This window comes from Sminthopsis crassicaudata, chromosome X (assembly GCF_048593235.1).
Source record: "Sminthopsis crassicaudata isolate SCR6 chromosome X, ASM4859323v1, whole genome shotgun sequence".
Classification (NCBI taxonomy): domain Eukaryota; kingdom Metazoa; phylum Chordata; class Mammalia; order Dasyuromorphia; family Dasyuridae; genus Sminthopsis; species Sminthopsis crassicaudata.
Genome location: NC_133623.1, coordinates 89230245 through 89256590, shown reverse-complemented (window position 1 = coordinate 89256590; position 26346 = coordinate 89230245). Strand labels below are relative to the sequence as shown.

The 26346-nt window shown below is 39.5% G+C and overlaps 1 protein-coding gene across 1 annotated transcript in view; it reads left to right on the top strand.

Moving 5' to 3' along the window:
- Nucleotides 1-1151: 1151 nt before the first annotated feature.
- Nucleotides 1152-26346, top strand: part of LOC141549095 (uncharacterized) — a 45392-nt gene continuing 20197 nt past the window's right edge. The window contains exons 1-8 of the mRNA XM_074278415.1: nt 1152-1292; nt 1453-2508; nt 8576-8734; nt 9759-9809; nt 18668-18706; nt 20717-21455; nt 21832-21922; nt 22047-26306. Coding sequence (XP_074134516.1) covers nt 1152-1292; nt 1453-2403 — 1092 coding nt within the window. The 3' untranslated portion in view covers nt 2404-2508; nt 8576-8734; nt 9759-9809; ... (2 more) ...; nt 21832-21922; nt 22047-26306. The remainder of the gene's footprint in view (nt 1293-1452; nt 2509-8575; nt 8735-9758; nt 9810-18667; nt 18707-20716; nt 21456-21831; nt 21923-22046; nt 26307-26346) is intronic.

Sequence of the window (26346 nt, the reverse complement as noted above, 5' to 3'; positions counted from 1 at the left end):
TGCCTGCCCCGTTTTCCGCATGAGGAAACTGAGGGGCTCCCCCGTTCCGGGAGACCCCGGGGCAGCAGCGGCCAAGGGAAGGGTGCGGGTCTGTGGGCGGGGCACTTGGCCTTCCGCCTGGGCTCTGGCCAGCATCCCCTCCTTGTGACAGCGAGAAGAGCCTAAGGAAGTCCCTCTCATTAACCCCGGCTACGGGAAGTTCAGGTTCCACTCCTCGGGAGTCTCCTGGTGGCAGAGAGGGCACAGGCGTGCCGCCCCCCCTCGAGAAGACCGCTCCCCCTTCTTCAGCTCTCCTCTCACCAATGAGATCCCGGGGACGTCGCCCTCCCTGCCCCTGCCCCCCCCCCCCCCCCGCAATTGTCCATTGGCCACATGGAAAGCGGGCTCCGCGCCCCCTGGGCCAAGGCCGAGACCCGCCTGGTGGCTGCGGCGGGCCCAGGCCGAAGAGATCGGTGCTGGACGGCGCTCCTCGGCTGGTGCCCGGGGGCCTTGGGCGGAGCGCGGACGCCCCTCTCTCGCGTGCGTTTTGTGCTTTGTAAGGAGGGAGCCCACGCGCAGAGGGGCCGGGAAGGCCGAGTTTGGCCGCGGAGTGGAGGACATGAGCCGGACCGCGGGACAGGGGCCTGGGGAGAGGGGAGAGGGTGGGGCGGCCCGAGGGGCGCATGCCTTGTCCCGGCTGTTCCAAACATTACCCTGGCCGCCCCCCTCCCCCCTCCCTTGTAGGCCAGCCCCCCCCCCCATCAAGGGACCTGAGGCCGCCAGCTTCTCGGGGCCCACAGCCGGCTCCGGCCGCGTGGGGCCTCCCCACGAAAGCCCCTCCGTCCCCCGGTGCCGGCGGATGGGCGCACCTCTTGTGGCTTCGACAGTCACCCCGTCCCTCCTTGCTGAGGGCAGAGGCGGGAAGGAGCAGGCCCCAGCCCCACCCCAGGTCCTCGTTTGGGGAGGGGTCTCTGAGGCCCAGGCTGCCGACGCTCCGGGGGCAGCTGGGAGCTTGGTCCTCCCGCGGATGCCAGCCTCGGAGCCAGGAAGGGCGTCTGGCCCTCTCCCCGAGAGGTCTGCTCTCCCTAATCTGGTTGCCTAGGAGATGCTGTCAAGCCCCGCCCCCCTGCACCCCGGGGGCGGGGGGAGGCCGTGGTTGTGCGGATTGGTGGATGAATGAGAGCCTGCTGGGCAGGCTGCTGCAGGGCGCATGCTCTCCGGGCGCAGGAGAAAGGGGATCTCTGGGGGAGAAGGTGCCCCTCCACGATCCTTCGAATCTGCTGAGTGAGGAGTTTGGGGTCTCTGAGCGGAGGGTCTGTTAATCTGGCTCCCTTCTTATATCCCTCCCCCCCCCTTTGTTTCTTACTTCATCTCCCTCTCCTGTACCCTCTCCGCTCTGCTCCGTAATCTGGTTGCCCCAAAGATGCTGTCAAACCCTCCCCTCCCACCCCCCCGCAGGCGCATGCTCTCTAGGGGGGGAGCAGAGAAGGGACGGGAGAAAGGGGATGGGTGGATGGGACCGGTGCTCCTGTGTCCCATCATCTGGGCTGGAGCCTGGGTCCCGGGATCTACTTCCTCCCCTTCCTCCTTCTCTCCTCTTCCTTCTCCCCTTTGCTCCTCTACTTCCTCTCCCCTTCCCTTCTCTTCCCTCTTCCTCTCCATTTCCCCCCTTCCCTTCCCCTCCTTTCCCTCCCCCTCAGCCCCCTTTTTCCTCTCCCTCTCCCCCATTTTTCCTCCCCCTTTCTTACCCTCGTTCCTTTCCCTCCCCCTCAGCCCCCTTTTTCCTCTCCCTCTCCCCCATTTTTCCTCCCCCTTTCTTACCCCTCGTTCCTTTCCCTCCCCCTCAGCCCCTTTTTCCTCTCCCTCTCCCCCATTTTTCCTCCCCCTTTCTTACCCCTCGTTCCTTTCCCTCCCCCTCAGTCCCTTTTTCCTCTCCATTCTCCCCTATCTTTTCCTCCCCCACCTTTCTCACTCCTTGTTCACTTCTGTCCCCCTCAATCCCCTTTTTCCTCTTCATTCTTCCTTACCCCATCTCTCCCTCCTCCTTCTTTCTCACCCCTCACTCCTTTTCCTCACCTGTCCCCCTTTTCTTCTCCATGCCCCTCCCCCAAGTTTCCCTTCTTCCTGCTCGTTCCCTTCCCCCTCCCTCCTTCTCTCCTGTTCTTTGTCTCTCTGGCCTCCCCTTTCCCTTCCTTTTCTCTTTTCTCCCCTCCCCTATCCTTTCATTTTCTCCTCCTCCCGCCTCTTTCTGGGTGCTTCTCCTCCTTTCCTTCCACCCTTCCTTTTCTGTTCCTTCTCTTCTCCCTTCTCCCATCCCCCTTCCCCCTCCCCACTCGCTTTCCCCTCCGCTTTCTTTTACCTCTGCCCCCCTTTCTGCTCCCGTACCCTCCTCTTTCTTGTAACTCTTGTGTTCCTCGTGAGTAAATGTTGATTTTGATTGTGATGAACTACTTAGAGCGTTTTCTTCATGTTAAGGCTCCTGGCATCCCTAGTATAAGTTCAGGTCGGTCGTAAGGAATGACTCGTTGGGTGAGTTGCTGAAGTCTGACAGTATTTTGTTTACCATTTGGAATCAGTTTTGGGGAAGGATATGGACACGTAGTTCTTCTGCACGAGCCCCTGCCACGGATTAGGTGTTCGAGCTGATGGGGGAAGGATCTTGTGAGTGCTCATACTTTGCGCAGGACGGGTACCAATATACTCTTTTCGTTCTTTTTGTCGATTTTTGCTTCCTCCGTGGCTACTTTGCTGCTTTGATTCCCTTTCCTTTTAATCCAATCAGTCAGTAATAAGTTTTCATTAAGCACCCACAGGCCCTGTGCTTATGCTGGGCATGTGGAAATAAAAGGCGGTGTTACCTGGCCTCAGAGCTTACAAGATCTTGGGAGAAAATAGCAGAGAGAAGGAAGCTGAAAAGCTGAGGCTGGGGTCAGGGGAGCTGGGGAAGGAGGGACCCAGGCCGGGTGGAGGAGAGCAAGCTGACGGGAAGGGAAGAGCAGGTTGGCCTGGGAGCCATCTTGAGATGGAAGAGTGCCTTCCATTTCGGAGAGCTTCGGAGTGCAGCCCTGCACTCGGAGGGGTAGAAGGTGCTGTGGCAGTGGGAGTACCAAGGCCAGTGTCTCCTGGACTGTGAGCATCCTGATGGGGGGTTTCCTGGGGCCTGCTGGTGTTCAGGGTGGTGGGAAGTTATTGCTGTCTTGTTATTGCAAAGAAAGAACTTCTACTGATTGTTTTCATGGGAATTTTTTGTTTGTTTCCAATTACTTCTCCTTTGATTTCTAATGGCTCCTATTTTGTGCTGATTTTAAGGTTATGTGCTTATTTTTTCATTTTCTAAATTTATATTCAATTCATTACTGTTTTTTTCCTATAGTTATAGGGTTATGATGTTCCCTCTGCGTAAACAGAGAGGGACAATGAAATGTGCCGTCATTATTGTACTTCTGTGCTTTCTGTTGGTTTTTCCTTTGTAAATTTGGATGTTCAGATTTGGAGCATATAAGTTTATTATTGACATTTGTTTATTTCTATGGTTCCTTTCAGCATGATGTAATTACCCTGCTGATCTTTTTTTACATTTATATATATATATATATATATATATATATATATATATATATATATATATATATATATATATTTTTTTTTTTACTTTGATAGTGTGGTTGCTGTATTACTTTTTTTGATTCACTTAATACATAGCAAATTTTTTCCCAGATCCTCATTTTTATTCTATGTAGCTCTCTTGTGCTGATAGATTCTGTCTGTTACATCACCAGTTTCGTGTACATCTTTTCCACATATGCTCCAGAGAGCCGTCCCATATGACAAATAGTATTTTTTGGGGGGAGGGGAAAAAGGGGATGATGGGTTGAAGGATAACTGATCAAGAAGCATTGAAAAAGTCTGAAAACATGTGCACTGTGTACACCTGTAGATCGCTCACCCACAGGAAGTACCACTTCTACCTACCAGGTTGGCACACCTTCTCATCTGTTGCTTTTTTGGGTCCTGTTTGATCTTAGACTTTTGTTACATCTACTTTTGGTTTTAGGTGTGTAATCTTTCTTTCCATTTGCATTGTTTTAATTACTGTGTAGATCTGTTTTCTTGTCTCTGCTACCTTTCCAGACTCCTCTAGATTTATCATACACAATTCTTACAGCTCCAGAATCTCCCATTCCATTCATTTACTATAATGTATTTAGCCATTCCTCAGCTGATGGACATCTACTTTGCTTCCAATTATCAGAAAAAAAAAAACTTCTGTTGTGAATATTTGGGAATGCATATTTATTTTGTTTTATTTGCTCCTTGATGGATGTTTTTGGTATGATCCCAACAATGGAGTCCCTAGGTGCAAAGTGGGTAAACATTTTAGTCACTTAATTAGCATGATTCCAAATAGCTTTGCAAAATGGAAAGCTCTCCCAACAGTGTATTAGTGAGACTCTTTTCCCATAACTCCTCCAACATGAAGCATTTTTTTGCTTTTTCAATTTATAGGGTGAGATGTCAAGTGTGTTTTGATTTTAATTTCTCTCAATGATTTGGAACTTTTTTTTCCGTTGTTGTGAATACTTTGAAGTTCTTTTGAGCACTGTTGATTTACGTCTTTTGGCCATTTATACCTATCCGTGAATGTCTGTTACTCTTATTTATATTTATTAATTGAATATATAACCTGGCTACCAAATTGTTATTAGAGAAATTGGACAGAAAGTTTCCCCCCATTTGACCACTTCCCTTTTTATCCTAGATTAATGTTGTTTGTGCAGAAGCTTTTCAGTTTCAAATAATCAAAGTTATCTAATCTTTTGTAATCACTTTTCCTACTCATTGTTGTGAGAAGTATATGATCTATTTCTCTTCCAATTTTGTTATATCATGACCTTTATTTTTCACGTTTTAATATTTTCATTTCCTCTGTTATATATAAAATAATTTTTTATATTTAATTGTAAAACTTTGAATTCCAGATTCTCTCCCTTTCCACCCCAATTGGTAAAGCCTATGTAAAGTTACACAAAACATTGCCATAAAAATCATGTTGCAAAAGAAAACATAGATCTCTGCCCCCCCCAAAAAAACCCTCAAGAAAAATAAAATTAAAAAAATATGTTCCCTTCTGTATTCAGACACAATCACCTCTTTCTGTGAGTATGGACAGCATTTTTCATCATAAGTCCTTCAGCGTGCTTTTGGATCATTGTATTGTTGAGAATAGCAGAGTCATTCACAGCTGATCATCCCCCAACTTTGCTATTATTATGTACACAGTTACATTTCACTGCACTTAAGCTCGTGGAGGACATTCCCCATTCATCATTTCACATAAAACAATAATATTCCACTATAATCACATACCACAATTTATCCAGCCATTCCCCAGTTGATGGACCTCTCCTCAATTTCCAATTCTTTACCCCAAGAAAAGAGCTGCTATAAACATTTTTGCACATGTAGGTCATTTTCCTTTTCTTTTAATCTCTTTTTGGATTAATGTCTTGTAGTGGTATTGTTAGATCAAAGAACATGCATGATTTCATAGCCTTTTGGGCATAGTTCATATCTTTTGGTCATTTATCAATTGGGGAATGGCTTTTTAAATATAATTTTGATTCAGTTCCCCATACATTTGAGAAATGAGGTCTTATCAGAAAAAAACTTGGCTTCAAAATTCTTTTCACAATTACTATTGCTAACGGTATTTCTCCCCTCTTTATTCTATTCTCTCTTGCCTTTCACCTTGAATCTCCTCAGAAGTATTTTGCTTCTGACCAGTCCTTCCCCCCTCTTCTATTACCCTTCCCCCTTCTCACATCCTCTTCTCCTCCTACTTTCTTGCAGGAAAAGAGATTTGTGTACCCATATTGAGTGTGTATGTTATTTCCTCTTTGAGCCAATTCTGATGAGCATAAGGTTCACTCACTACCCCCCTTCCTCTCTTTCTCTTTACTAAACAAGCTTTTCCTTTCCCCTTTTGTGGCAGATAATTTACACTATTCCACCTCTCCCTTTCCCTTTCTCCCAGTACATTTCTCTCTCACACCTTAATTTAAATTATTTTAGGTGTCCTCCCTTCATATTCAACTCACACCTGTGCCCTCTATCCTTCTAACTGCCACAATAATGAGAAAATTGTGAAGAGTTACAAATATCCTCCCATGTAAACAAATAAGCCTTACTAAGTCCCTTATGATTTCCCTTTCATGCTTCTTCTGAGTCCTGTATTTGAAAATCAGATTGTCTATTCAGATCTGGTCTTTTCATCAAGAATGTTTCATTGATGTTCACTTTTTTCTAGTGAAGGATTATAATCAGTTTTGCTGGGTAGGTGATTTTTGGTTGTAATCTTGGCTTCATTGCTCTGTGGAATATCATATTTCAGGCTCTCTGATTCTTTCATATAGAAGCTGCTAAATCATGTGTTAGCCTGACTGTGGCTCCATCATACTTGAATTTTTTCTTTTTGGATGCTTGCAATATTTTCTTCTTGACCTGGAAATAGTGAAATTTGGCTATAATATTCCTGGGAGTTTTCATCTTGGGATCTCTTTCAGGAGAGCATCAGTGGATTCTTTCAATTTCTATTTTATCCTCTGGTTCTAGAATATTGTTGTGGCCAGCACAACACAAATAGTCTGGTGGCAGTTGAAAATAGGGAGATGAGGTTGCTGAATTCAACAAAGCCATTTATTGAGAGAAATCATGTTGCTTATATATCTTAAACCCATATGTTACCATGAAAGGCATTGTTCTGTGACCAACAATTTATATTAAACAGTTTCTGTTTTCTAGGTTCTAACTCTCTGAAGCAGGTTGTTAGTTTCTAGGGACTCAATCTTTTTTTTTTTTTTTAATGTAGATAAAATTTATTTTTAAACTTTTTTTTTGACAGTTCCTATGCATGAGTAATTTTTTACATTATCCCTTACACTCATTTCTGTTCCGAATTTTCCCCTCCTTCCCTCCACCCCCTCCCCTAGATGGCAGGCAGTCCCATACATGTTAAATATGTTATAGTATATCCTAGATACAATATATGTGTGCAGAACCAAATTTCTTGTTGCACAGGAAGAATTGGATTAGGAAGGTAAAATTAACATGGGAAGAAAAAGAAAAATGCAACCAGTTTATACTCATTTCCCAGTGGTCCTTCTCTGGATGTAGCTGCTTCTGTCCATCATTGATCAATTAGTGACTCAATCTTATGTAAAGTTCACAGTGCCCCAGAAATTGTGCCAGGACCTTATTTTTTCCTCATGATTTCAAGCTTAAATGCACCCTTGATTAATATTAGGAAGAGAGGAATATCCATCCCAGTTAATGAAGTTTCTAGCTTTCTGGGAGTTCTCTATCAGGACAGTTTTCCTTGATAATTTCTTGAAAGATGATGTCCAGGATCTTTTTTGGTTCATGCCTTTCAGATAGACCAATAATTTAAAAATTATCTCTCATGAATCTATTTTCCAGGTCAGTTGTTTATCCAATGAGACATTTTATGTTGGTTTCTATTTTTCATCGGTTTTATTGTATCTTGATTTCTGGTAAAGTCATTAGCATCCATTTGCTAATTTTTAAGGTAAGCTTTTGTACCTCCTTTCCCATTTGGTCAGTTTTGCTCCTCATTAGATTTTTGCATTTCCTTTTGCCTTACTCCAAATTTTCTTTCCAATTTTCTCTCTACCTCTCTTACTTAATTTTAGAAATCCATTTTGAGCTCTTCCATGGCCTTAAATCGATTCTTAATTTTCTTGGAAGCTTTTGATGGAGGAGATTTGACTTTGTTATCTTCTTCTGGGTGTGTGTTTTGATCTTCCTTGTCACCGTAGTACCTTTTGAGGGTCAGAATCTTTTTCTGTTGTCTGCTCCTTTACCCAGCTTATTCCTTGGCTTTTAATTCTTGGTTAAGGTAGGGCTCTGTTTTCAGGGTACTGGTGCACTGTCCCAAGATTCAGGGGTTTGTGCGGCTGTTTTCAGAGATCTTTCCAGGGACCTGGACTGAGCCAGCACCACTACCCAGATCTTTGTATGGACAAAGCAACAGAGTCCTTCCATGGTGCCAGTAAAGAGGTCTCTGCCATCTCCTTCTGACCAGCTGTTCCACCCCTGTCTCTACATGGAGGCTGAGACCCCCAGTCTCATTGTGGTCACTGTCACTGCTGTGATGCTGCTGTGTTTCTGTGGATTCAGGGGCTCCCCAAGTTTGAGCTTGCTTCTCTGAGATCCCTCTCACTCTCCAGTGTGCCAAAACTTAACTGCCCCATTGGAGTCTATGGGTTGGAGCCCGCATAGAGATCTCTGCCCCTGACACAGATTCAGAGGTCCCTCTGCCTGCTCCCAATTTCCTGGGCTATGCCACCATTGACTCCAGATGCCCCTCCAGATGTCCATAGATATGTCCTAGACTTCCAAGCAGACTTCTTCCAAGCATTAAATATCTTATAGCATATCCTAGGTACAATATATATGTGCAGAACCGAATTTTGTTGTTGTTGTTGCAAAGGAAGAATTGTATTTGGAAGGTAAAAATAATCTAGGAAGAAAAAAAATGCTCACAGTTTACACTCATTTCCCAGTGTTCCTTTTCTAGGTGTAGCTGATTCTGTCCATCATTGATCAATTGGAATTGGATTAGCTCTTCTCTATGTTGAAGATATCTACTTCCATCAGAATACATCCTCATACAATATCATTGTTGAAGTGTATAATGATCTCCTAGTTCTGCTCGTTTCACTCGGCATCAGTTGATGTAAGTCTCTCCAAGCTTCTCTGTATTCCTCCTGTTGGTCATTTCTTACAGAACAATAATATTCCATAACATTCATATACCACAATTTACCCAACCATTCTCCAATTGATGGACATCCATTCATTTTCCATTTCAAAATCTATCCATTTCAAAAAGGGCTATCACAAACATTTTGGCACATACTGGTCCCTTTCCCTTCTTTATTATTTCCTTGGGATATAAGCCCAGTAGTAGCACTGCTGGGTCAAAGGGTATGCACATTTTGATAACTTTTGGGGCATAATTCCAGACTGCTCTCCAGAATGGTTGGATTCTTTCACAACTCCACCAACAATGCATCAGTGTCCCAGATTTTCCACATCCCCTCCAACATTCATCATTATTTGTTCCTGTCATCTTAGCCAATCTGACAGGTTTGTAGTGGTATCTCAAAGTTGCCTTAATTTGTATTTCTCTGCTCAATAGTGATTTGGAACACTTTCATATGAGTGGAAATAGTTTTAATTTCATCATCTGAAAAATTGTCTGTTCATATCCTTTGACTATTTATCAATTGGAGAATGGCTTGATTTCTTACAAATTAAAGTCAATTCTCTGTATATTTTGGAGATAAGGCCTTTATCAGAACCTTTAACTGTAAAAATGTCTTCCCAATTTGTTACTTCCCTCCTAATCTTGTTTGAATTAGTTTTGTTTGTGCAAAAACTTTTTAATTTGATGTAATCAAAATTTTCTATTTTGTGATTAATGATGATCTCTAATTCTCCTTTGGACACAAATTCCTTTCTCCTCTACAAGTCTGAGAGGTAAACTATCCTATGCTCCTCTAATTTATTTATGATTTCGTTCTTTATGCCTAAATCTTGGACCCATTTTGATCTTATCTTAGTATGTGGTGTTAAATGTGGGTCCACGCCTAGTTTCTGGGAAATATATTTTAAATGTATTCTTTTCTAATTTTTTAAAGTTACATGCCCAATTCATTGATCTGCATTTTCTCTGTTTTATTATTGTACTATTTTAGAGATACACAATTTCCCCTGAGTACTTCTTGGGCTGCATCCTATAGATTTTGGTATGTTGTCTTATTGTCATTCTCTTTAATAAAATTATTGATTGTTCCTCTGATTTATTATTGGACCCACTCATTTTTTAGAATTAGACTAGTTTATAGTTAATTTTTAATCTTTCTATTGCCCTTTATTGACTGCTATTTTTAGTACATTATTATCTGAAAAGGATGCATTCAATATTTCTGCCTTTCTGCATCTGATTGTGAGGTTTTTATACCCTGCTATATGGCAAGTTTTTTTTTTTTGTGTGTGTAGGTGCCATGTACAACTAAGAAAAAGTGTTTTCCTTTATACCCCCATTCAGTTTTCTCCATAGTTCTTTCATATATAATTTTTCTAAAATTCAGTTCATTTCCTTAGTTTCTTTCTTATTTATTTTTGTGATTCAATTTATCTTGTTCCCAGAGGGGAAAGTTGAGATACAACAAGGTTATGTAATGATCAACTGTCATGGACTTGGTGCTTCTCAGAAATGTGATGATTCAGGACAATTTCAATATACTGGGATGGAAAATGCCATTCACATTCAATGACAGAGAACTATGAAGATTGAATGTGGATTGAAGCATAATATTTTCCCTTCTTTTTTGTTTATTTGTTTTCTTTTTCTTTTTTTTTTCTTTTGGTCTGATTTTTCTTGTACAATGTGATAGATATGGAAATGTGCTTAAAAGTATTGCACATGTTTAACCTACATTAGATTGTCTTGGGGAGAGGGGAGGAAAGAGAAGGAAGTAGAAAAATTTGGAACACAAAATCTTATAAAAGCAAATGTTGAAAACTATTTTTAAAAGTATTTGGAAAAATAAAATGCTACTAAAAGACTCAGAGTAAAAAAAGAGAGAATTTGGATGCCTTACTGTTTGGAGTATATATGTTTAATATTGATATTGCCAACTGTCTATGGTACCTTTTAAGCAAGATATAGTTTCCTTCCTTATCTTTTTAAATTAGATCTATTTTTGCTTTTGCTTTCTCTAAGATCATAATTGCTACCTCTGTTTTTTTTAAACTTCTGCTGAAGTAGGATAGATTTTGTTCCAGCCTCTTGCCTTTACTCTGTGTGTGTGCCTCTCTGTTTTGTGTGTTTCTTGTAAATAACATATTGTAGGATTCTGGATTTTAATCCACTTTATTATCTGCTTCTGTATTTTTGGTGAGTTCATCACATTCACATTCACACTTGTGATTACTAGGTTTGCATTTTCTTCCATTCTATTTTCACCTTATTTCTTCTCTTTCTCCTTTCATCCTATCATTCCTCATCACTGTTTCCCTTCCGAGCACAATCTCCCTCAATCTACCCTTCTTTCTATCGTTCCCTCCCCAATTTGTTATTGCCTTCCTCTCCTAGTTCCATATATAGTAAGGTAGATTTTTATGCCCAGCATATTGTATATGTTATTCCCTCTTGATACCAGTTCTGATGAGAGTAAGATCTGAGTAGTGTACACCAGCCCTACCATCTTTCCTTCTATTGTAATAGGTCCTTTTTACCTTTTCATGTGAAATAATTTGCTCCTTTCTGTCTCTCCATTCCCTCTTCTTCCAGAGCATTCGACTTTCTTGCCACTTAGGGGGGCAATTAGGATTAAGTGACTTGTCCAGGGTTACACAGCCAGTAACTGTCTGAGTCTGGATTTGAATTCAGGTCTTCCTGACTTAGAGCCAGTGCTCTATCTATTGCACCATCTAGTTGTCCCTCTCACTCCTTAATTTTGTTTTTTGGTATCATCCTATCAAAGGCTACTTATATACCTCCTTTTCTGCCTGTGTTTACTCCTTCTAACTGCCCTGAGAGTGATCCATTTCTTTTTTTTTTTTTTTTAATTTTATTTCTTTTTTTTTTATTTAGAATTTTTTCCCCCACAGTATATATGCATGAGTAATTTTTAAATAATATTATCCCTTGTATTCATTTTTCCAAATTATCCCCCCCCTCCCTCCACTCCCTCCGCCCGATGACAGGCAATCCCATACATTTTAAATGTGTTACAATATAACCCAGATACAATATATGTGTGTAAATACCATTTTCTTGTTGCACATTAATATTTTAAGAATATTTTGGAAATAAGGCCTTTGTCAGAACCTTTAACTGTAAAAATATTTTCCCAATTTGTCACTTCCCTTCTAATCTTGTTTGCATTAGTATTGTTTGTACAGAAACTTTTTAGTTTGATGTAATCAAAATCTTCTATTTTGTGATCAATAATGATCTCTAGTTCTCCTCTAGTCATAAATTCCTTCCTCCTCCACAGGTCTGAGAGGTAAACAATTCTCTGTTCCTCTAATCTATTTATTATCTCATTCTTTATGCCTAAATCACGGACCCATTTTGATCTTATCTTGGTATATGGTATTAAGTGTGGATCCATATCTAATTTCTGCCATACTAATTTCCAGTTTTCCCAACAGTTTTTTCCAAATAATGAATTTTTATCCCTAATGTTGGTATCTTTGGGTTTGTCAAAGATTAGATTGCTATAGATGTACCCTTTTTTGTCCTTTGTATCTAATCTGTTCCACTGATCTACCGTTCTATTTCTTAGCCAGTACCAAATGGTTTTGGTGACTGCTGCTATATAATATAGCTTTAGATCAGGTACACTTAGACCACCTTCCTCTGACTTTTTTTTCATTAGTTCCCTTGCAATTCTTGACCTTTTATTCTTCCATATGAATTTTGTTGTTATTTTTTCTAGGTCATTAAAATAGTTTCTTGGGAGTCTGATTGGTATAGCACTAAATAAATAGATTAGTTTGGGGAGCATTGTCATCTTCATTATATTCGCTCGGCCTATCCAAGAGTACTGAATGTCTTTCCAATTATTTAAATCTGACTTTATTTTTGTGGCAAGTGTTTTGTAATTTTTCTCATATAATTCCTGACTATTCTTTGGTAGATGGATTCCCAAATACTTTATACTCTCAACATTTGTTTGGAATGGAATTTCTCTTTGTATCTCTTGCTGTTGCATTTTGTTGGTGATATATAAAAATGCTGAGGATTTATGTGGATTTATTTTGTATCCTGCCACTTTGCTAAAATTCTAAATTATTTCTAATAGCTTTTTAGCAGAGTCTTTGGGGTTCTCTAAGTATACCATCATGTCATCTGCAAAAAGTGATAGTTTGATTTCCTCATTTCCTACTCTAATTCCTTGAATCTCTTTCTCGGCTCTTATTGCCGAGGCTAGCGTTTCTAGGACTATATTGAATAGTAATGGTGATAGTGGGCAACCTTGTTTCACTCCTGATCTTACAGGGAAAGGTTCCAGTTTATTTCTATTGCATATTATGCTTACTGAAGGTCTTAAATATATGCTCCTGATTATTCTAAGGAATAATCCATTTATTCCTATACTCTCAAGAGTTTTTAGTAGGAATGGATGTTGGATTTTGTCAAATGCTTTTTCTGCATCTATTGAGATGATCATATGGTTTTTATTAATTTGATTATTAATATGGTCAATTATACTAATAGTTTTCCTAATATTAAACCAGCCCTGCATTCCTGGTATGAATCCTACTTGATCATAGTGTATTATCCTGGGGATGATTTTCTGAAGTCTTTTTGCTAATATCTTATTTAAGATTTTAGCATCAATATTAATTAAGGAGATTGGTCTATAATTTTCTTTCTCAGTTTTCGATTGACTTGGTACCATGTCTGTGTCATAAAAGGAGTTTGGTAGGACTCCTTCATTCCCTATTTTTTCAAATAGTTTACATAGCATTGGGGCTAATTGTTCTTTAAATGTTTGGTAGAATTCACATGTGAATCCATCTGGTCCAGGGGATTTTTTCCTGGGGAGTTGATTAATAGCTTGTTCTATTTCTTTTTCTGAAATGGGACTATTTAAGCAATTTATTTCCTCCTCTGTTAATCTAGGAAGCCTATATTTTTGGAGGAAGTCATCCATTTCACTTAAGTTATCAAATTTATTGGCATAAAGTTGGGCAAAGTAACTCATTATTTCTCTAATTTCCTCTTCATTGGTGGAAAGATCCCCCTTTTCATTTGTAAGGCTAACAAATTTGATTTTCCTCTTTCTTTTTTCTGATCAGATTTACCAAAGGTTTATCTATTTTATTGGCTTTTTCATAAAACCAACTCTTGGTTTTATTTATTAATTCAATAGTTTTTTTTTACTTTCAATATTATTGATTTCTCCTTTTAATTTTTGTATTTCAATTTTAATTTTTGGTTGGGGTTTTTACTTTGGTCTTTTTCTAGCTTTTTAAGTTGCAAGCCCAATTCATTAATCTTCTCTTTCTCTATTTTCTTCAAATAAGCCTCTAAAGATTATAAAATTTCCCCTTATTACTGCTTTAGCTGCATCCCACAGATTTTGGTATGATGTCTCATCATTGTCATTATCTTGGGTGAAATTATTAATTGTTTCTATAATTTGCTCTTTCACCCAGTCATTCTTTAAGATGAGATTATTCAGTTTCCAATTACTTTTTGGTCTATTTACCCCTAACTTTTTACTGAATGTAGCTTTTATTGCATTGTGATCTGAGAAGAAGGCATTTATTATTTCTGCCTTCCTACATTTAATTTTGAGCTCTTTATGTCCTAATATGTGGTCAATTTTTGTATAGGATCCATGAACTGCTGAGAAGAAAGTATATTCCTTTCTATTGCCATTCAGTTTTCTCCAAAGGTCTATCATACCTAGTTTTTCTAATGTTCTATTTACTTTTAAAATTTCTTTCTTATTTGTTTTGTGGTTTGATTTGTCTAAATCTGAGAGTGCAAGGTTGAGATCTCCCACTCTTATAGTTTTACTGTCTATTTCTTCTTGCCACTCTCTTAACTTTTCCTTTAGAAAGTTAGATGCTATACCACTTGGTGCATATATGTTTAGTATTGATATGGCTTCATTATTTATGCTACCTTTCAGCAGGATATAGTTTCCTTCCTTATCTCTTTTAATTAGTTCAACTTCTGCTTTTGCTTGATCTGAGATAAGGATAGCTACCCCTGCTTTTTTGGCTTTACCTGAAGCATAATAGATTCTGCTCCAACCTTTTGCCTTTACTCTGTGAATCTCCCTGCTTTAAGTGTGTTTTCTGTAAACAACATATTGTAGGGTTCTGGTTTTTGATCCAGTCTGCTATCCGTCTCCGTTTGATGGGAGCGTTCATCCCATTCACATTTACAGTTAAAATTACTAATTCTGTATTTCCTGCCATCATATTACCCCCAGATTATGCTTTTTTCTCTGGACCCCCCTGAAGCCCTTCCCCGATATTTAATTTATAGACCCCACTTGTGACGCGCAGCCCTCCCTTTTTTTAGTAACCCTCCCCCCTCCCTCCAAGTCCCTTCCCTTATTCTCCTTTTCCTTTTCCCTTTTCCTCTCCCCCCTTTTAATGAGGTGAGAGAGAATTCTCTGAAAAACAGATATGTCAATTATTTACTCTTTGAGCCTCTTCTGATGAGAGTAAGATTCACACAATGTTTCTCCCCCTCTCTAAATTCCCTCAGATATGGTGTATTTTCTATGCCTCTTCCTGGGATGTAGTTTCCCTCTTTTTATCACACCCTCCCCTTTTTCTGATACTGCCCCCTTCCCTTTACTACACCCCTCCATTTTTTTTCTTTTATATCAGTAAAATCAAATTATCCATGCATACTTTCTATATACCCACAACAGAGATACAGTTCTCAAGGATTCTGTGTACCTTTTTCTGTTTCTCTTCAGTCTTGTGGATGTAGATCAAATTTTTTGTTTAAGTCTGGTTTTTTTCTTAGCAACATATGGAATTCCTCTATTTCATTGAATGACCATCTTCTTCCATGGAAAAAGATGCTAAACTTAGCTGGGTAGTTTATTCTTGGTTGCAATCCTTGATCTTTTGCCTTTCGGAATATCAGGTTCCAGGCCCTTCTATCTTTTAATGTGGACGCAGCCAGATCTTGTGTGACCCTTATTGTGGCACCTTGGTATTTAAATTGTTTTTTTCTAGCTGCTTGCAAGATTTTCTCCTTTGTGTGGTAATTCTGCAGCTTAGCCACAATATTCCGTGGTGTTCTTTTTTTAGGGTCTATTTCAGAAGGAGTTCGATGAATTCTTTCGACATCTACTTTCCCTTCTGTTGCTATTATCTCTGGACAGTTCTCTTTGATAATTTCCTGTAAAATAGAATCTCGGCTCTTTTTTTGGTCATAGTTTTTGGGAAGTCCAATGATCCACAGATTATCTCTCCTAGATCTATTTTCCAGATCTATAGATTTTCCCAGTAAGTATTTGACGTTGTTCTCCAGCTTCTCTTTTTTTTTGTTTTGTTTGACTGATTCTTGGGTTCTCTGTGAATCATTCATTTCTATTTGTTCCATCCTGAATTTTAAGGAGTTATTTTCTTCATTCACAGTTTTTAGTTCTTTTTGTAAATGCCCAATTTCGTTTTTAAATGAAATATTTTGCTCTATTGAATTTTTTTCCATTTCTCTAATTTTTTTGAGAATTATTTTCTTTTTCCAATTCAAAAATCCTATTTTCTTGAGACTTTTTTATCTTTTCCAATTCAGAAATCCTACTTTCCTGTGATTTTTTAACCTTTTCTAATTCACAAATTTTGTTTCCCTGCATCTCCTGTGAATTCTTTATTTTTTCCAACTCCAATTTCAGAACGTTGTTATTCTCTATCATAGCTTCTCTTTCCTTTCCCCATTTTTCTTCAAACTCTCTTAACTTTTTAATAGTCTCTTCTAGGAGAGAGTTATGTGATGGGGTACAAGAATCATTCCCCTTTAGGTTGTTATCTGCTGACTCTCTGCTGTTAACTTCCTCGGGGTTGTATACCCGCTCTTTCTCTGTGTAGAAGGAATCTATAGGTTTTTTTTGGCTTCTTGTTCATACTTAAAAAATCTTTTGGGGTCTGTCCCTGGGGTAGAAAATTATTTATTTATTTCTTTACCAGCTTCCTCCCAGACCGGATGGATGCAGCGGCTCCTGCGCCTGAGCTAAGAGAGAGCTCTGGGAGAGAGTTCCCCACCTCCTCCCTGGAAGTGCCTCGGAGGTGATTAGCAGGACTGTGCTGTGAGGGCGCTGTGTGTCCTAGCGACTTTCCTGAGGTTTAAGACTGAACAGTAAAGGCGACACAAAGCCCGGCCTATGCGTCCCATGGGGCGTGGATGTCAGCAGCAGATGATGTGAAAAGCCCCTGTGCTCAAACTGGAAGTGTCTGCCCTGAAACCGGGGTCCCTAGTTCAAAGGTTCCACTTCTCTGGGACTTCTGGGGCTGAGCTCCACAGCCTCCAGCTGAACAAGGCAGTATGTGTTTCCTTGGGCCGTGTCAGCTCGCTTTTCAATCTCTTAACTACCCCCAGGTGAAAGCCTGGACAGCCGAAGTTGGCCACACCCACAGTGCGGAGATCTGTTGAGTCACCTCAGGATTGGGGTGGATCTAGTATCTGGCTTATATTTTAAAGTGGCTTTGATTTCTCCTCTGAACTGCTGTATTATAAGCAGAGAAGAGCTAACAGCCTGTGCCAGATTCTTCTATCTCAGTGGCTTCTCTGATCCCAGAGCCCTCCCCAGCGCGATCGGCACAGTGTGCCACCACCCAACCATCTGTGCTGGCCTCTTTTTTTTTTCCTCCCCTGGGAACTAACCTTTTTTTGTTGAAACTCCAGATTCTCTTCAGCTGGTAAGTCGTGCTTCTAGTCCTTGTGTTTTCTATCAGTCCAGCACTATTTTTGAGGTTGATTTATCTAATTTGTAGTGAGGGAAGAAAGGAGCTTACAGGATTGCGTGTATCTTCTCCACCATCTTGGCTCCGCCAAGTGATCCATTTCTTAAGAGTTATAAATATCATCTTCCCATGTGCAGAGATGTAAAGAGTTTAACCTCATTGAATCCCTTATGCTTTCTCTTTGTTTACCTTTCTTGGGCTTCTCTTGATTCTTGTATTTGAAAGTCGAAATTTCTGTTCAGCTCTGGCCTTTTCATCAGGAAGACTTGAAAAGTACTCTATTGATTAAATGTCCATTTTCCCCTGAAGAATTATGCTCAGTTTCATTGGGTAGATGATTCTTGGTTTGTAATCTTAACTTCTTTGCCTTCCAGAGTATCATATTTCATGCCCTCCAGTTCTTTAATACAGAAGCTGCTAAATCCTGTATAATCCTTACTGTGACTCCCCAATACTAGGATTGTTTCTTTCTGGCTGTGTACTCTATTTTCTCTTTGACCTGGGAGTTCTGAATATGGCTTTAATAGTCCCAGGATTTTTTATTTTGGTATCTCTTTCAGGAGGTGATCAATGGATTTTCCTTTGTAATTTCTTGAAATATGATATTGAGGCTCTTTTCATGATTATGGTTTTAGTGTGTCCAATAATTCTTGTTATCTCTCCTGGATCTGTGTTATAGGTCAGTTGCCTTTCTAGTGAGATATTAAACATTTTCTTCTATTTCACTTTTTTGATTTTATTTGATGTCTCATGGAGTCATTAGCTCATGGAATTATTTTCTTCAGTTAGCATTTTTACCTCATTTTTCATCTGACCAATTATTTTTAAAAGAAGTTATTTTCTTCAGTGAATTTTTCTATATCCTTCCACCCCATTTTTTGTGCTTCCTTTAACAAACCATTTTTTTTTCAGGATTCTTTTGCATAAGTCTCATTTCTTTTCTAATCTTTCTTCTATCTCTTTTTGTGTTAAAATACTTTCTGAGCTCTTCTAGTTCTTTTTGGGGCTTGAGACTAATACAGATTTTTTTCTCTGAGTTTCACATGGAGGTGTTTTTACATTGTTTTTTTCTCTTTTGAGTTTGTATTTTGGTCTTCTCTGTGACCATAGTAACTGTCTTTGATCCGATTTTTTTTTCTCTTTTTTCCAGATTTATTCATGAATTTCCACATTGAACTCTGCTCTTAAGGTAAAAAGGACACTGTCCAAAGCTTCTTACACTAAGGAGCTCTAACCACTTGCCTACTGCTGTGATCAACACAGTCAAAGTCTTTAGTGTATGCAGTGAAACAGAAGTAGATGTATTTCTGGAGCTACCTTGCTTCCCTCAAAATCCAGAGAATGTTGTCAATCTGGTTTCCAGTTCCTCTGCCACTTTGAAAACTAACCTGTTCTTCTGGCAATTCTCAATTCACCTATTGCTAAAGTTTAGCTTCAAGAATCTTAAGCAGAGTGCTTAAAATGAGTTCATTTGTTCAGTAATTTAAATGTTTCTTGGCCTTGCCCTTTTGAGGATTGGCATGTAAACTGATCTTTCCCTCTTTCAGTTGCCACTTCTGAGTTTTCCAAATTTGCTGAAATATTGAGTGCAGTAGTTTAATGGTATCATCTTTTGGGGTTTTATACAACTCAGCTGGAATCCCATCACCTCCACTGATCTTATTAGCAATGCTTGGTTGCCCTAAGGCCAACTTGACTTCATTTTCCAGGATGTCAGGCTCTACATCAACCCCACAGCTATGTTTATCAGTGATGTTAAGCTCTTTCTAGAATAGTTCTCAACTCAACAATTTCAAGGGACTCAATGATAAACTGTTTTATACATGAAAATATAAACCATATTCTTAGATTGGCATCAGTACACGGATTGTTTAAAAGAAAAATTAGGGCAAAGTATGATTTGGTTTTAAAAAAACAACATTTTCTAAGAAAAGATAAAAATTGTAATTTATGCTATATAAGTGAGGGGCAGAGGAAAAACTGATACAGAGGCATTAGATGGGAGGGAGAGCAAGGCTGGTAGTTCTGAAAACCTACTCATATCAGGAATTGAATAAATAGAGAAATATATATATATATGTATATTATATACATATATATATAGATAGATAGACACACACACATATATATATATATATATATATACATATATATATATACACACACACAAACATACATATGTATGTATGTGTATCATGAAGGGCATATCACCATCTAAAATCTATAAAGAAACAAGGAGGGAGGGAATAGGATACTATGAAGTATAGAAGGATGTGTAGATGAAGGGGAATTTGCTAAGGTATGTAGATTAATGAGAATGAGATAAAGAAGGAGGGAAATGTTGGAGCAAGAAAATAAGGGACATGTCTATATGTGAGGAGGAGGTTAAGTAATTGTAAGGCAAGTGAAAGAGTAGACATAAAGTAGAAGAGTTTCCAGGGATTCCTAATAAGAAATTCCTAATAACAAGCACAATAATAAAAATGGAGTAGAATTTATTTAAAAAAATAAAGATAGAGCTAGAAATCATAGATCTCAGACCAAGTAAAACAGAAAAAGTCAATCAGGAGAGAAATCTATATTATATGCCAGCCATATTAATATTGTTTTAGATACATGTCTATGTGTAAATACATATTATATCTATCCCTCTATATACATATATGTGTGTGTATTGTATATACATTACAAAGTATATATGTGTATAGAGATATATGTGTGTATGTAAATATATATATATATATGTATGTATGTATGTATATATGTATACACAGACATATCTGTGCTTATTATGCCCTGATTGGGGAAGTTTGAGGGGGAAAAACAGAAAATAGTTAAAAGTACAATGTAGAGGCTAAAATTAAGCTGAAAGAAAGCAAAGATAGAGAGACATGATGAATGCAATGTTTTCTAAGTTATATATTCTTTTTAAAAATGGAAACTTATTGTTGCAGTCCTTTCTTATGTTCAGCTTGGTAAATTACAATGCTTTCTTTTCTTTTTTTCTAATTTTTCTATTTTGATCTTTCTTCCTTTACATTTAATTCTAAATAAACTTTTTTTTTAAAAGAAAAAACAATTTATCAGTGAGAGGACTAAGCTCTCCATGAAATGTTCTCTTTTTGAACCATTATAGATTATGCCTCTAGAAATGATACATGTAACAATGTACCACTATTAGTTTTTGCTTTCCCTTCAGACTTTCCAGGAATGTTCTTAAGTAGACGGTGGACATGATTTCGTCTTGGGGGATGCCTCATTGAAGAAGGTAAATATAAAAGGTAATGGTATTGCAGAAGTTTATTGAACACCTAGCATTGATTTGCACTGAGTCCCTTGTGATTTACTTTAGACTTAGACTCCCACAAACATTTTTCCTCCCTTACTCAAGTGTTTCATTGTTTAGGAGGTGTCATTGTGGGAGGGGAAAGAGGTCAGAATTTTCAACTGGGCCCTCTGAGATAGAAATAGATAAAAACATGATCCAAGTTATTGTGAAATGCATTTTTCAAAGGAAGACCCCACAGAGATTCTGACCAACCTTGTTCCTATTTAGGCTGTCTTCCATACTGTCCTTGTCCCACATCCTACTGGAAATAGAATTTACATATATTTCTTAGGTGTACACCCATCATGCTAATATTGAAGAGGTTTTGGAAATTATAGGGGAGAAGCTGCATTTTGCACAAGCACAAATCTTGTGTTGCTCTGGTTGCCAGAACATGAAGAGATTATACTAAAGAAGAGCCATTCTTGCATGCATCTTTAGTCAGCATTGCTGTCCCCTCAAAATGTTGTTGGAGCCTTATTGCTGCCATTCATGCTGTGTCCCTGATACATCCATCCATGGGCACTTTAAATAGAATGTCTACAACAACTCGCTTATGTCAATGAAATGATCTTATGCTACGGCCATCTGGAGACTTTATCGGGAGAAGGTAAGGACCCATGATCTGTTTGCAGCTCTTTGCCTGAGATCCTGTTCTGCATCTAAAATATTCCATGCTTTCTGAATAATCTTAAAGGCAGCCACCCTCACCTTCAAGAAACATGCAAAGTTATTCAACCCCTCCTTTGATCACCTAAAGTCCTGAGAAGAATCCATTGGCAAGGCACAATATTTCCACCAGTGCCAAGGAGAGAGCCCCTCTCCCAATAGTTGTAATAGTCAGTGATTTTTTGGCATTTTCCCTTTGGTCTTTCTGCATTCTACCACTGGGCTGCAATTCAGCAGCATTGTACTGAAGGTAAGTCATTAGCCATCCATTGCAATGCAATCATCTCTTTTTCTCCCTAAACATTTTATTTAATTAGGTGGAGGCTATGTGTCACACTGGTGGAAGGAATCCTATTGCCAGTCCAGGGGAATCAGGCAGCAGCAGTCTTGGCTTTCTCCTCAGCTCTGGTGAGTGCTCAGATTTTTCTCTTTCCTTTCCTGACCCATTGACCAACATCCTGTTACAATGAGCAGTTTAGCTTTCTTCTTGAAGATACTCCCAAGCATTTTTTTTTCACATCTGATCTTACAGGAGTATCTGCCTCTGTCTTTCCAATATAAATTATGGCACTAGAGCACATTTTACTCTCTCCATGGAGCAACCCCTGATCCATACATATGTGGTTTTGCTGGGCGGTTCTCCAGTGGGCAATTGGACCAGATGTCACCAGTGACTGCTTCCTTGAAGAAGGTGAGGTTTAGATAGGATGCTATTTCTGAAGGTTATTGAGCAAGTAGCATTGACCTGGTTTCCATGATGATGACAATATGGAACCAAAGCAGAGCAATAGACATTGTTGGTTCCTAGAGCTTGGGAAGATCAGGATCAAGAAGAGCCATTTCTGCATCATTAATCATCATGTCTGCTCCCCATAGAATGGGCTTGAAGCACCATTTCTGCTAACCAAGGTGTATTCTTTCCCTGGTCATGGACATTTGAACACCGCTTGTGTCACCAAAATGATCTTATTCAACAGCCATCCAGTCTTCATGTGAAGATAAACAACCAATATCTTCCTGCAGCTCTGACTCTGAGATCCTGTTCCTGTATCTAAAATATTGTTGGTACAGCATGTGAAGATCATGATAAAGAAGAGGCATTTTTGTTTTCATCTTTAGTCATTATGGCTATTTCCCTCAAATTGTCTTGGAGCCCCATTTCTGTCATTCACACTGTTTTTCTTTCCCAAATATGGGCAGTTTTAATAGAATATATATACAACAGCTTACTTATGTTGATAAAATGATCTTATGCTATGTCTATCTGGAGACTTCCTGTGAAGGTAAGGAACCATGAAGCTCTTTGCCTGAGATCCTGTTTCTGCATCTAAAATATTGTTGGTAGAGCATGTGATGATCATGATTAAAAGAGTAATTCTTGTGTACATCTTTAGTCAGTATGGCTGACTCCCTCCAAATGGGCTTGGAGAGACCCATTTCTGCCCTTCACGCTGTTTTCCTTCCCCAAATAAGGGCACTTTTAATAGAATGTATACAACCATTTGTTTATGTTGATGAAATGTTTTTATGCTACCTTCCATCTGGAGACTTCCTGTGAAGGTAAGGAACCATGATCTGCTTGCAGCTCTTGGCCTGAGATCCTGTTTCTGCATCTCAAATATTCCATGCCATATGAATGATCTTAATTGCAGCCACCCTCACCTTCAAGTAAATGCTAGATGCAAAGTGATTCAACTGCTCCTTTGATTATCTGAAGTCCTGAGGAGAATCCATTGCTAAGGTACAATATTTCCCCCAGTGCGAAAGAGAAAGCAATAGTCATGTTTGTCAGACGATTTTTTTGGCTTTTTCCCTTTAGTCATTCTGCATTCTATCACTGAGCTGCAATCCAACAGTGTTTTCAAGGTGAAACTCTCTATTGCAGGAAAATCATTAACCATTCATTATGATGCCATTTCCCTTTTTTTTTTCCTCCCTAAGCATTTTATTCAATTAGCTGGAGGCTATATGTCACACTGGTGGATGGAGTCCTATTGCCAGTCCATGGGAACCAGGCAGCAGCAGTCTTGGCTTTCTCCTCAGCTCTGGTGAGTGCTCAGATTTTTCTTTTTCCTTTCCTGACCCATTGTCCAACATCCTGTTACAATGCTCAGCTTCCTTCTCGAAGCCACTCTCAAGCAATTTTTTCACATTTGTTGAAAACCAATCAGACGTCTGCCTCTGGGAATTTTGCCCCTGTGTTTCCAATGTCAATTTTGTCACTAGAGTCCATTTTGTACTCTCCATGTAGCAATGCACCTCTGATCCATATGTGCTTTTCCTAGAAGGTTCTCCACTGGGCATTTTGACCTGATGTCCTTGAAGAAGGTGAGGTTTAGATGGCATCCTATTTCTGAAAGTTGTTGAGCAGCTAGCATTGACTTGCCTTCTATGAGATGACAATATGGAACCAAAGCAGAACAGTAGAGATTATTGGTTCCTTGAGCTTGGGAAGATCAGGATCAAGAAGAGCCATTCCTGCATGCATTGTTAGTCAGTATGGCTGGCCCCTCACAGAATGGGCTTGAAGCACCATTTCTGCCATTCAAGGTGTATTCTTTCCCTGGCCATGGGCATTTGAACATTGCTCTTGTTACCAAAATTATCTTATTCTACAGTCATCCAGTGTTCATGTAAAGGTAAGCAACCAATATCAACTTGCAGTTCTTCCTCTGAGATCCTGGTCTTGCATCTAAAATATTTTCGGTAGAACAAATGAAAACCATGACAAAGAAGAGCCATTCTTGTATGCATCTTTATTCAGCATTGCTGTCCTCCTCAAATTTGAGTTTGAGCCTCATGGTGGCCATTCACTATTTTCCTTTGCCAATCATGGGCACTTTCAGTAGATTGTGTATAACACCTCTCTTGTGTCAATGAAATGATCTTATTCTATAGCCATCCGATGCTCCTGTAAATGTACGCAACTGACATCTGCTGTAGCTCTTCCACTGAGATGCTTTTTCTGCATCTAAAGTATTCCATGCTATCTACATTATCTGAAATTGGGTCCCCTTCACCTTCGAGAAACTGCTAGATGCAAAGCGATTCAACTGCTCCTTTGATTACCTAAAGACCTGTGGAAAATCGATTGTCAAGGTACAATATTTCCCCCAGTCCCAACGAGAAAGCCCCTCTGCCCAAAGTCATGATTGTTTGTGATTTTTTGGTGTTTTCCCTTTGGTCTTTCTGCTTTCTACAACTGGGCTGCAATCCAATAGCGTTTTCAGGGTACAACCCCCTGCTGCAGGTAAATCATTAACCATGCATTACAATGTAATTATCTTTTTTTCCTCCCTAAGCATTTTATTTAATTAGATGGAAGCTATATGTCACAACAGTTTGTGGACCATGTTCATGTGAACCAGACTTCTCCTCAGCTCTGGTGAGTGCTCAGATTTTTCTGTTTCCTTTCATGATCCATTGTCTAGCTTCTTGTTAAGATGTGCAGCTCTGCTTCCTTTTCAAAGCCATTGTCAAGCAATTTCTTCAAATTCTTTTGAAATGCAGACAAAGGTATCCCTTTTTGTAAATTTTGCCTCTGTCTTTCCAATGTAAATTGTGTCACTAGTGTCCATAGTGCTCTCTCCATGGACAAATGAACCACTGATCCATATGTTCTTTTCCGGGAAGGTTTTCTAGTGGGCAGTTGGGACTGATTTCACCTGGGATTGCCTATTTGAAGCAGTGGAGGATTGGATGGCATCCTGTTTCTCAAGTTTGCTGAGAAACTAGCATTGATTTGGCTTCCATGGTATTGACAACATGGAACCAAAGCAGAACAGTAGAAATGCTTGTTTCTTGGAGCTTGTGAAGATCAGGATCAAGAAGAGCCATTCCCACATGTATGGTTACTGAGCATGTCTGCTCCCAACAGAATGGGCTTGAAGTACCATTTCACAATTCAACATGTATTCTTTCCTTGGCCTTGGGTATTTGAACACCACTCATATTAAAAAACTCATCAATTATGTCAACGGATTGATCTTATGCTGGAGTCCTCAGGAGTCTCCCATGTGAAGAGAGGCAACAATGATCTTGGAGCTCTTCCTCTGAGATCCTGTTTGTGCATCTAAAGTCTGGTAGAGCATGTGAAGATAATGATAATGAAGAGCCATTCTTGTTTTCCTCTTTAGTCAGCATGGCTGTCCCCTTACAATTGATGGTTGTGCTCCATTGTGGCCATTCATGCTGTTTTCCTTCCCCAATCTTGGGCACTTTGAGTAGAATGTGTACAACACTTCTCATATGTTAACAAAATGATCTTATGCTATGTCCATCTGGAGACTTCATGTGAAGGTAAGGAACCAAGATCTGCTTGCAGCTCTTGGCCTGAGATCCTGTTTCTGCATCTCAAACATTCCATGCCATATGAATGATCTTAATTGCAGCCACCCTCACCTTCAAGTAAATGCTAGATGCAAAGTGATTCAACTGCTCCTTTGATTATCTAAAGTCCTGAGGAAAATCCATTGGCAAGGCACTATATTTTCTCCCCCAGTGGGAAAGAAAAAAGCAACTCTCCCCAACAGTCATGATCATAGGTGATTGTTTGGCGTTTTTCCTTTAGTCTTTCTGCATTCTACCACTGAGCTGCAATCCAAAGTTGTTTTCAGAATGCAACTCCCTATTACAGGTCAGTCATTAACCACTAGTTATGTAATTATCCTTTTTATTTCATCCTAAGCATTTTATCTAATTAGGTGAAAACACCATCATACTGATGGATGGAGTCTAATTGCCAGTTCATAAGAATGAGGCACCTGCAGTCTCGGGCTTCTCCTAAGCTTTGGTGAGTGCTCAGAATTTTTGGTTTCCTTTCATGACCCATT